General features: G+C 43.9%; 1 protein-coding gene across 1 annotated transcript; it reads right to left on the reverse strand.

Moving 5' to 3' along the window:
* Positions 1–4,547: 4,547 nt before the first annotated feature.
* Positions 4,548–11,317, reverse strand: LOC123448741 (probable apyrase 1). The gene is made up of 9 exons (XM_045125733.1): positions 10,610–11,317; positions 8,956–9,084; positions 8,817–8,873; positions 8,580–8,672; positions 8,206–8,411; positions 7,386–7,480; positions 6,668–6,885; positions 5,078–5,267; positions 4,548–4,994 (listed from the first exon to the last, which is right to left on the reverse strand). Exons 1-9 carry the CDS (start codon positions 10,964–10,966, stop codon positions 4,882–4,884), a joined length of 1,458 nt encoding a protein of 485 aa, XP_044981668.1. The 5' UTR covers positions 10,967–11,317; the 3' UTR covers positions 4,548–4,881.
* Positions 11,318–11,618: the final 301 nt, after the last annotated feature.

Here is an 11,618-nt window from a genome sequence, read left to right on the forward strand (position 1 = left end):
GACAAGGCATTACAACAAATAGCTGGAGTGAGTTAAATGGCCAGGAGACATATGTCCGAAGATCGGGAAGAAGGTTGAGAAGGCTACAGAATTTGCAAACATATGATATGTAGGAGATGGATTATTCCTAGTAGGTGATAGAGGAGTGGATTGCATAGTAGACACACACAATAAAACCTACACCTGTAGAAGAATGCAGAAAGTAGGCATTCCATGCTCTCATGTGGTAGCGTGCTGCAAGAATGATAGAGTTGATCCTTTGAAGATGGTTGATCTCTGGTACTCAAAGCATATGTTCAAGAAAGCATATGGCAACATTATCTATCCTTGCAGAGATAGGACAGAATGGGAAGACATACATGGGCCTCCAATATTGCCACCATTGTACCAGAAGCATGTTGGAAGATCATGTACTACAAGGAGACAAGCACCTGGAGAGGTTGGTCATAGAAGAGGAGGGAAGAAAATCACAAGGCATGGTGTCATTATGCATTGTTCTTACTGTGGTGAGGCAGATCACAACAGGAAGGGGTGCAAGTACTTGAAGGTTGGACTGCCACCACCAAATGCTGGTGGTGTTGGTGGCAATGTGCCTCCTCCAAATGAAGGTGTTGCTGCTGGCAATGTGCCTCCTCCAAATGAAGGTGTTGTTGCTGGAAATGTTCCAACTCCATCAACTGAAGTTGATCCAGTTTTAACATAGGAAAGTGAAGAACCTTCAGCTACATATGGTGATCTCATGGTTGAGAACATGATTGCCCAGGTAATAAAACTACCACATCAAATGTACTTTCTTTATAAATGCATATCCTACTGATCTCATGAAATATACATTCTTTATATATGCCAACACCTAGGGTTGTGGAACAAAGGCCAATGCCTAGTTCTGCTTTCCTTACGGCTGCCCAAGTGTTGGTCAACCAGACCAATGGTAGCCAAGGAAGCCAAGCTAGTTCAAGCACCATAAAGCCAGGTGAGTTGGCACAACAATTGGAAGCTATGAAAATCAGAAAGATAGGGAAGTAGAGGAGAGGAAGAAGGCAATACTTGCATCTAGAAGAGAAGAGGAATTGAAGAGAGCTGAAGAGATAGCAAGAAGGAAACATGAGGTAGCACGACAGAAAGCTGAGCTTGCATGAGAAGAAGAGTGGCTCCATTAGAGAGAACTACCAAGAAGAAAGAAGAAGCAGAATTAAACAAGAAGGTTCAAGCTGAGACCAGAAAAATTATTGAGGACATAAAGAAAACAATAGCTGCTGAGAGGAAAGCAAAGCAAGAAGCATAGAGAAGAGCTGCTGCTGAGAAGAAGGAGGCATAAAAGAGGGCAGAGAGGGAAGCAACTGCTGCAAAAAAAAGAGCAAAAGAAACTTGTTGTTGCACAGAAGGCAGAAGAAAAAAGACTTGTTGCTGTACAAAAAGAAGAGGAGAAGAGACTTGCTACTGCACAAAAAGAAGAGGAGAAGAGACGTGTTGCTGCTAAAAGAGAAGCACATAAGAATATTGATGGTGCACAGGAGAGAATGATGGCAATTGCACACAGAGCAAAGGAGCAAAGGTTGGCTGGAAAAAGAAAATCCAGCCAAAATGAAGTTGAATGTCCAAGAAAGGCAGCTAAATCATCAATGTTTGATATCTTTAAGTAGGTTGTACGATATGAAGTGTTTGGTACCTTCCTGGTCATACTTTCTCTGTTATTGATATGATCATGCATGGTGCCAATTTTCTTGTGATTGTAAGAAAGTACTGCAAGAATCTATTTTGGTTATGTATGGATGATGGATGATGGACATTACTTATTCTCAGTTTTAAATCTCTTTTACCGAACTTATTCTTAGTACTGCAAGAATCTATTGCAGATATATTGATAACATGCATCATTGCATCTCTTTTACTGAACATATCATAGGATAGATAGATAGATTGATTGATTGATTGCTTGATTGATAGGTTCAATATAGGCATACACACCATTATATGACATATCTAGCATTACATGACATTGAACACACGTTTACCTAGCACTACTACATCATATCATCTACTAACTAACACCATTGCAACAGACCAAAAGTAGCATCTTGAACACAACATCAATGCAGCATTTCTAACATCTTGAGCATCATCCCCAAAATAAACCTCTTCACCGCTTCATTTCCTTCACTTCTTCAGCATCAACACAACAACAGCAAGACCTAGCACCACCACAGCAGCAAACGACATCTTCATGAGCTTCACTGACTCCCTCCCTGACATCAGCAGTTCAAATGCTTGTTGTCTGCTCATCCCCCAACTTGCTTCCTTCTTTGCAAACTTGTTAGACCTGCTGGTGGGTGCATTCGTCTGCATCAGTTCCTGTGCAGCAATCAGTTGCTCCCTTTGTTCCTCCGCCTCACCAATAGCATCCACAACGGCTTGCCGACGAGGTAGTGTTTGTCAACAAGGTACTTGACATACTCCAACTCCCAACGCCAGAAATCGCAAGAAACCTATCCCAAATTGGGGAAGCAGAGGTCAAAACTTGCATCTTTTCATCGAAATCGAAGACAAAGCATACAAAAACCAAAGACAAAGCATCTGTAGAAGATCCACCCATCGTGCTTCTCAGTGGTGGAGACATACATGTGCACCTTCTGCTTGCAGCTTGGGCATGAGATCAGGGGCAGCGCCATTGCCCTACGGCGAACAACGGCGGTGGAGGAGCTTGCGGCAAACATGAGCTGAGAACGACGAGAGAGAGGAGCGATGGCATGCGAGAGAGAGGAGGGGCGGCACGCGAGACAAAGGAGCGACGGGATTGAAGAAGAGCAGCGGGATTGAGGATTGGGGATTTTTGCGGTTTTACATTTGACCCCTCCATAAAAGATTGTCCTAATCAGAGTTGAGAACGTGGCGGCCAACAATTGGTCAAACAAGCCTGTATGCACCGCATACGAGCAACAGTGACAGTATTTTCACGTCACATCGTATATAGTAACCGTAACAGCCGTACTGCAAAGTTAGGTGATCGTACCGTGCTTCCGACTCAACTACAAGGACCGTGAGTTACTTATCTCCCCTTCATTTTGCAACTCATACCCATTTCAAAGCTCGAACGCTGATGAAACCAATTTCATATCTCTAAGTTCAACGATCATGTCCTTTTTTTTGCGAAACAATGAGAGTTTTATTTCATGTGTATAGGGTTACAATCCAGAGGCACCAACTCCTCAATACAAGGTGGGCTCCTCCCAAGCCATACAGCAGTAGTGAACTCTGTACGACTATACAATGCCAATTGATGTGCTACCCTATTTTGCTCACGTTTGATTTTAGAAGGAACAAACTCTCGACCCTCCATATGATGTTGAATATCCTCTACCAAATGACCATAGGCTGATCTGGACAAGCTTGCCCCGGTCATTGCTTGCAGAGCCACCGAAGAATCCGACTGAACGACGATTGGTATGGTGCAATATTGCAATGCCAAAGCCATACCCTGCATAATGGCATGCAATTCCGCTTCCAGAGCATCATTACAATTGAAGATGCACCTGTATGCCGCGAAGATCACACTTCCATCATGGCGTCGAAGTAGCATACCTACCGCCGCCGACCCATCTTCTTGCTTGAATGCACCATCCACCGACAGGGCCGCATGATCCAGCGGCGGCTGCGGCCATGGGAGAGGGTTAGAAGGGCTATGCATCATGACAGGTGCTTCCTGCAGCACCGTCATCTTCCCTTTGAGAACCTCTTCGGTGGAGTACTTCTTACACAGGTTCAAGGAGATCATGTAACTCTGAAGAAAATCGGACATAGTCGATACCGGTGGCACCTCCTTCCCGTGAACTATGTCTGTGCGCAATGACCAAATCCTCCCGTGAACTATGTCTGTGCGCAATGACCAAATCCTCCATATCAGGATGAGAGTGCACTCTCGCATATGGTCATCGCAGTTGGCAAGAACATTGAGAAGCCACTCCTTCCCTGTGTCCTGAAGAATATCCTGGCTAGGAAGCTTCCACGCCCACACCGAACCGATCTGGGTCCAAAGTCGCCGCGCATGCTCGCAGGACACGAGCGTGGAAGGTGGTCTCCTTCTCTCGGCCGCACACCTGACATCAGTCTCTAGTCAATATATGTCGATACTTCTTGCACTCATTTGTAGCAAGAGCACCCGAGACAGCTTTCCACACCATGATCTTCATTTCAAAGGAACCTGAGAGCTCCAGACTCGCTGCCTGATCGGTCTTCGGCCTGAGGGGCTGCCACTAGAGGAGCCAAGCTGCAGCGAATAGGGGACCTCAGTGGCCAGGTGATAAGCGCTCCGGACCGTAAATAGACCACTCTGCTCTAGAAACCAAGCGACGAAGTCCTGTCCATTCCTTGGAGATGTGCGAATCTTCAGAATCTCCCTCACATCCAAGTCCCAAAAATGTTCCCTTAGCCGATCAACATTCCATGTTCCATGCTCATTCAAGAAGTCAACGATCATGTTCTTACACACAAACAAACAACAGTAAGTAAACCAAGTGGTACAAAAGAGCATAAGATACTTAGTATGAAACTACTCGCTAAACAGAAACTAGATTGAATAGTGCAGATTTATGCATCTGCATCAGTCAAAAGGATTACAAAGTCTCTGATCTGGCCTTCATTAGTACAAAAAAATAGACGTTCAAATGGCCGCACCGGGCAACTCCAAGCTATATCCCTCATGTATACATCAATATATTTAAAGGCTAAATAAATAGAATGGAAGATGGGGAACAAATGGTGAATCAAAGGCAAAATCCTAACATCAAACCTAGAATCTGAACTCGCTATTCCAGATTGGTAAGCTAAGCCAAAACTATATGCTGGGTGGTTCTTTTTCATAAGTTACTTCCAAGCTGTTTCTGCCTATGATGAAGATGCAACCTCAATGGCACTACCAAGGGGCCATGCTGCTTCCACAAACGAATTGCCATAAGGCACCTTCTTTACTAACGTAATATCTTGGTAGGGATCCACACCTGAAAGAATACAGGGGGGGGAATAAGAAAGATGTCGAAAACTTCTAAGTTGATGCGAATTTTGCCCTTGCACTAAGCCATACCAAATCCATCCACAAGTAAAGTGTGCTGGTAAACAAGATCCATGCAAAGGAATGGAATGTCTTCCTCCGAAACATCAGGGTAGGTGGCATGTGCCTCCTTCACATTTAATTTACAAACACGTCGTGCAGCTTCTTCAAAGTCTGATGGTTTAACCTTAGCAACTGCTGCCTTAGGGTTTACAAAACCAGCCTGATAAAACAATGAGATACAATTAAATGTGTATCGTGACGAGAGCAAGCAAGTCAACAGAAACCAGTATCACAACAATCAGAAAAGTGTTAGCCGTCAATTTATGCCAGAGGAAAAACTGATGGTTTAGGTATTCCTGACATGCAGGATTTAGATACCTGCTTGATTGCCTGTTGGCTACCTGGGTGGTAAATATATTTTGGAGAACTGTTTGATTTCAACAAATAGGGGTTTTAGGGCTGGTTGGTAATGGTAGAAGATCATATGGCATGTCATGCAGCAACAAAGGATTTTAGATGGCAGGTTGGCAATGGTAGCAATATTCATTTTCGGATGGTAACTGGTTTGGGAACTGCAGTTTAGCAATGCTATGCTGGAATCCATTCATTATTTCTCATGAGCAGGATGGTTTTCTAGCTCATGCCTCGGGTGGATCAATTTGAAATTGGTTTTAGGAAGATGTTTTGATTATTGCTCAATGAACCTCAGGTCTGAACTGTTAAAGATTGAGTCTTTTAGTGAGGAACCTAACTGCATGTTTTGGAACTTTAATGAGAATGCTAGGGTGTAGGGTCTGAGTTCTTTGTAGGCTGCCAACTTTCAGCCATATGGTCAATATAACCCAACTTGCTGGTATTGAATACTGAACCCTGTGCTAACTCCTGTCATTTGGCTTGTGCATTCCACCATTTATTCTGATCTTCTAATGGCTGTTGGCAACAAAAGCTGCTAACCGCAGATAAACTAAGCAAGGTTACAAAATGTAAACGATAAAATATGACTTATTGCAATGAACCTGAGACGGTACACCGCTTCTTCAAATGTGTCGTGGTTCAAGACTATTGGGATTTCAACTCTCAATTTGTTGGCATCACAGTATTGGTCAAGATTTTGAATGCCTCGGTGGTGGTTAAGTGAGAATAATCAGTGTGCATATCGTTTGTGATGCAGCATAATGGTTTGTATAGAAACTAAGTACTGCAGTTCTTTTTCAGGGAACTGTCTGGTTAGACTAGACTACTAGATGGCCGAGACCTGCTCTGGTGGTGCTGAATTTGCAATGACCTGTTGTGGCTCCAGATGACCCGCTGTATTCAAAGACTGGAGAGTGAGTCGAAGGAACTACAGATGATATAGCCTGGAGCGAACTGGAACATGAAGGTTCTGATGGATGTTTAGTGTTGAAATGCTTTTATCTAAGAAGAAGAGAAACGTTTGCTGACTGTGTTGTCTACTGCTTTGATCAGTTCTACCATCTGATGACTACTTATCCACCTGTTACTTCGTCAGGAGCGGGAAGGCTGGCAGTTTTCCGGGTGGGACTGTTTGGTTTCATCAATCCAATGACAAATACCCATTTGACCGGGAAAAAAGTTCTGTCAAAACTCAAAAGGACTTACCTCGGCAGCCCTATCATAGAAAAATGATGCTACAAAAAGATTTTTCTGTCCATCTCCACCACCACCGTTCCACACGCCACCAAATGTGCATTTCATGTGAGTGCATGCCGGTTCATCAACTTTAAGAGCTCTGACTGCAACAGCCCTGCACTTGGAATAAGTAGCACCAGATGATGAACCTGACGCCTCAAATGTATCATCCCCATACTGGTATTTCCCTACAATTCAATGTAAATGCAATTAAAACCCATCACTCTCATATAGAATCATAAGGGGAAAATCCGACATGAGCAATTAGCATGTTTAATTCAAGGGTAATTTTCATTATGGGAAAATTGGAACATGCATATACACACTAAAGACTCTGCCTACTGAGCATAATATGACAGTATAGCAGTCATGCTTTTATCAATGCCTCCATTATACACCACATTGTAAATATTTATTAAAAGTTTAAAACTTGACGGCATGCAAATTTACATATGATAAAAATAAACTGTTGCTTATTTCGGAACAAGGTACAAAACCTTGCATAGGATAGAACAATGTTAATGAAAAAGAAAAACACTTTGTTTTAAAATGGGCATCCGTCATTATGATGCTGCCACAATTTCAGTATATTCACATGAAGTTCATTTTAAGTTCTAGAAAGGTATGAATCAGTTTTAAACATATAGGTGTTGGGCTCGGAAGATAAAGCAAAACCAAGCGGACATACCATGATATCCGTCCAACATGCAGTTGCTGTAATCACTTCTTTCACTAGCTTTTAAGATCTCTGCTCTAGCTGCCAGCAAACCGTAATGCAAATAACTGCGGAAAATAATGGCAGTTATGTGAATGGTACATACCAATCTTATTTAGATGGAAAAAATAGTGTGATATCTGTGCAAAAACTCAATGATCATAATGAAGTAAACGATATATTCTACATGAGACTGAGAGTGGTGACAGGCAGAATGGGTTGAAGGGCACATGGAGCGACCTCCATCACAAAATGTTGCAGGATACTAAATTTCATTGTCCTGTTCAAACTAAACAATTTAAAGTGACATTACAAGGCTTTAATGTCTTTGAGAGTGGGGCGGATGGCAGGGTTGGCCGCAACTCTTCTGCAAGACTGACTGGGACATGCAGGTGGCGAACCACGACAGATTCGGTAGTTTCCACTCAACTATAGTTCACTTCTACTGATGCAAGTGATGAAGTAAAATAATAAGATGGGCCACTGGGTCAGCCCGAACGTGCCACGTTACCTGTGAGATACATCTGCAGTCGTCAGTGTCTGGTACCAACATCCTAAAGGACAGTTATGTATGACCTAAGAGTCCAAAATCCAAATCCAAAATATTTGTAGGTCATTCCTACTGGAGGGATCATAACTACGCAGCATAAAGTTGATTCCACAAAATTTACACCACTAATAACAGGTCTAGATATAACTGGTGTAGTATCTTGGTCAGAAATAATACGACAAAAACGTTCAATGATCTTTGGACATTTGGAGTTTGGGCTACAACTACTTATTTGATGCATACCTGTGAACATAAAGATAATATGTTGTTCCCTTAAGTACCAGCTTCTTCACATACGAATCTTCGCCATCTGAAACTTGAGGAGCCTTTGCTGCATCCTTTTCTGAGATAGCATAAGCCATTTGGACAGAACCACCACCTAAGTCAACCACTCCAACAGTGTGTGAGTAAGGCTTTCCCAATTTCTCCAACAGATAGTTGATGGTAACCTATAAAAGCCAAATGAACATCCATGTTGATATTTAAGAAAACATTCATGTTGTTTCTTAATGGTAAAGGTTACAAAAGAGCAACAACTGTAAGTTTTTCTTTACTTCCATCGAGACTAAACATTTTTTTTGGAGTGCATACACAAATTGGGACTGCATCTATCGTACCCACGCGAATGCACCTTCCTGAGATCCGTCTAGAACCGAGACCCAATCTGGTTGGGATTTGAAAGAACTCTTGTCACGAAGGAGATCCCTAACCTGGTAATCAAGAATAACCCAAGTGACATATTAATTAAGAACATAAAATGATACTATGATTAAAATTTTTGGCATAATCCAAGCTTGATAGAATGACAGGTACAAGACACACTATTGCTGGATTAATACAAGGAGAATACTTACCGCTTGCAAAATTTCTTCAGACCTTTCAGCCCCTAATGCTCTGAGACCTGCGGTGGCCTGCATAAGGGTTCAACAATAAAAAAAATCACCAGAAAACCCTTTATGAAAGACTGTGGATAGAGAAATGGCCATTACTCACCCCAACTCTGACAGGTGTTTGCTCACGCAATTCTACAGGAACTACTTTTTCAGCTTCCTCAAGAAGAGAAACAAGTGACTCAGCAGCCTCCTGAGGATCCTTGGCATAAGAACTCAAGCCTGGTTTTTTCTGAAATGAAAAAGGGATGAGAAGTCAGATATTGTATTTCCTCATCCTCTTTTCCATGGAAAATTCTTCTTTTCTATTCAAGTATTACAGGGTGGCATGAGCATTCGTGGATTGTCAGATCATTTTATGTCTAGGACGAAACAAACGTCTTTCTCTCTCAATGTCCATGAAACTCCTACTGAATTTGACGCATAAACATTTTCGAGAAGTGAAGTCAAGCCGTACCAAGGTAATAAGCTAGTGCTGCATACTTGTCTTGCTAAGAGCAGGATGTATCTTGGACAATGATAATCAATTACTACATTTTATCTGAAATTTCATAGATTGTCAAATCATTTTGTGCCTAGGAGAAACAAACATCTTTCTCTGCAAGGTCCATGAAAATCCTAATGAGCTTAATGCATAAATCCTTTTGTCAAGTGCGGACAAGCCTTACCATAGTAAGCTAGCGCTGCATACTTCGCTGGCCAAGAACAGGATGTAGCTTTGACAATGATAATCAGTAAATAATGTTTTAAGTTTGAAGTAAGTTTTTCTCCAGTATACATAACCCATCGCAAATGCCTTAGATTGATTGTTAACAACCAACCTGGGTTCTATATAACTGATAAAAGGGCAAGATTGCCCGTAGTTCATAGCAGTTTTTGTCATTTTGCAACTGAATAGTTCCAAAGTTTAACAAATTAATATATATTGTTTCTAGAATATCATTCGGGCAAAAGGCAGGCACAACAGTCATTTTTCAAATATTTCAGGAAATACCAGCTAGTTCTGCTTGATATATATGCAGCATTCCATGGTTCAGGTGACTGCAGAAGAATAATAGACATGACGATCCATAAGGTTGGCATAACTAGGAAATAGTAATTGATTGCTTTAGAAAAACAAACTGGACCAGGTTATTGAGTTTATAAGGCAGATACCAAATACAGACAGACGGTATTACAGCTATGTTTCCAACAAACATGAACCAATCATAAGTCAAAGGGCTCAATTTCCTGCATAGCCGCGCACAGGAAATGCATTGGTTGTCAACTTGTCACGAACTGATGTGTGTGCCACCCTAGCATGTCAAATGCATTCATGCAACTAGCATCACTGGCGTTATTTATTCTTAGTGCCTTCACAAAAAACCACCAATGTATATATTGAATTCAATTATACAATGTTTTTTCTAGTTGTGGGGGTACAAGATAGTATGTTCATGGATCCAACGATCTACTCAGTGCGGCCATACAGCAATATCTGCATCAAGTGTCGCAATTCACCACTCAATAGTATGCACTAGTTATTCGTCCACAGTAAGTTGAGATTATGTTTCTGGGTTGATGTTTGGAATGAGATTATTCGTCCACAATGTTTTGGAGGGATGGAATAATCTCATTCCAAACATCAACCCAGAAACAACCATCCCAACGAAAGCTCTCGCATATGATCACAACAAGAGCAGATCCAAACAACAACGCCAGCACATTTCGTTATTAAAGATAACGCAGAGCACAAAAAAAAAAACACAACAAGTCACCTGCTTGAACAGCTCGATCGCATTCCCTATAGGAACAAGATCCAGGCTCTCGTCGAAGCAGTACACGTGCACGCGGCTCCCGGAGCTTCCGGCGTCAAATATGACCGCATACCTGTTCGATCCGTCACCAACTCCGCCGACGGCCTGGGGTCCCCACCTCCTGCCTCCAGTGGCGACGAGCACACCGGAGGCCCCGTCAGTGACGGAGGCCGGGGAGCGCGGCATGAGGAGGAGCACGAAGGAGACGAGGAGCACCGGCGAGAGCACCACCATCAGCACCCCGCGGTAGCGGTGCAGGCGGTCGGAGACGGCCTCCGACTGCTGCTGGCGCGCGCCGGCGGCCGAGAAGCGGCGCATCCTGGCGGCTGCCGCAGTAGCCGCAGCGGCATCGGCGGCGGAGGGGCCAACGGTGAGGTCATCGACGGGGAGCAGATCGGCCGCGGAAGGCGAGCGGTAGCGAATGCGGCCGTTGGTCGGGGAAGGCTTCAGCGCCTCCTGCTGCGACGGCTCCAGGGCGTCGGACGGGGAGGCCGCGCGCGGCCTTTCACGGGGTCTAGGTGGTGAGGTGGGGGTGGGCGACGCTAATTGGCGCGCGGGATCTCTCCGCCGCGGCTCACAGCGACCGCTGGGTTTGACCCCGGGGCGGCATTGAGATCGGAGGGGGGGGGGGGGGGGGGGGGGGGCGAACTGGTGACTTGGGTGATGAATTCGCTAGGCTCGATTGGGGGAGAGGGGAGGGGGGAAAACCGGTGTGGTTCGGGACGAGGCGGCCGTGCTGGTAAGTTTGGTTTACGGGTGAAGCCGTAGCAGGAAATACGACGAGGGCGTCCCCGGATTAAGTTCAGTTATCTGACGGCCGAGAGCACAGCATCCAACGGCTGAGATTGAACCCGTCAGGTCTGATGGCTCAGTCTCAACCACTAGATGTTGTTTCTGCACTTGGGTTCAGCCTCAGCCACTGGATGTTGTTTTTGTGCCGTAAATTCCCTCTATGCCTTCCTGATTTGTG

The sequence above is a fragment of the Hordeum vulgare genome, chromosome 4H (genome assembly GCF_904849725.1).
Source record: "Hordeum vulgare subsp. vulgare chromosome 4H, MorexV3_pseudomolecules_assembly, whole genome shotgun sequence".
Classification (NCBI taxonomy): domain Eukaryota; kingdom Viridiplantae; phylum Streptophyta; class Magnoliopsida; order Poales; family Poaceae; genus Hordeum; species Hordeum vulgare.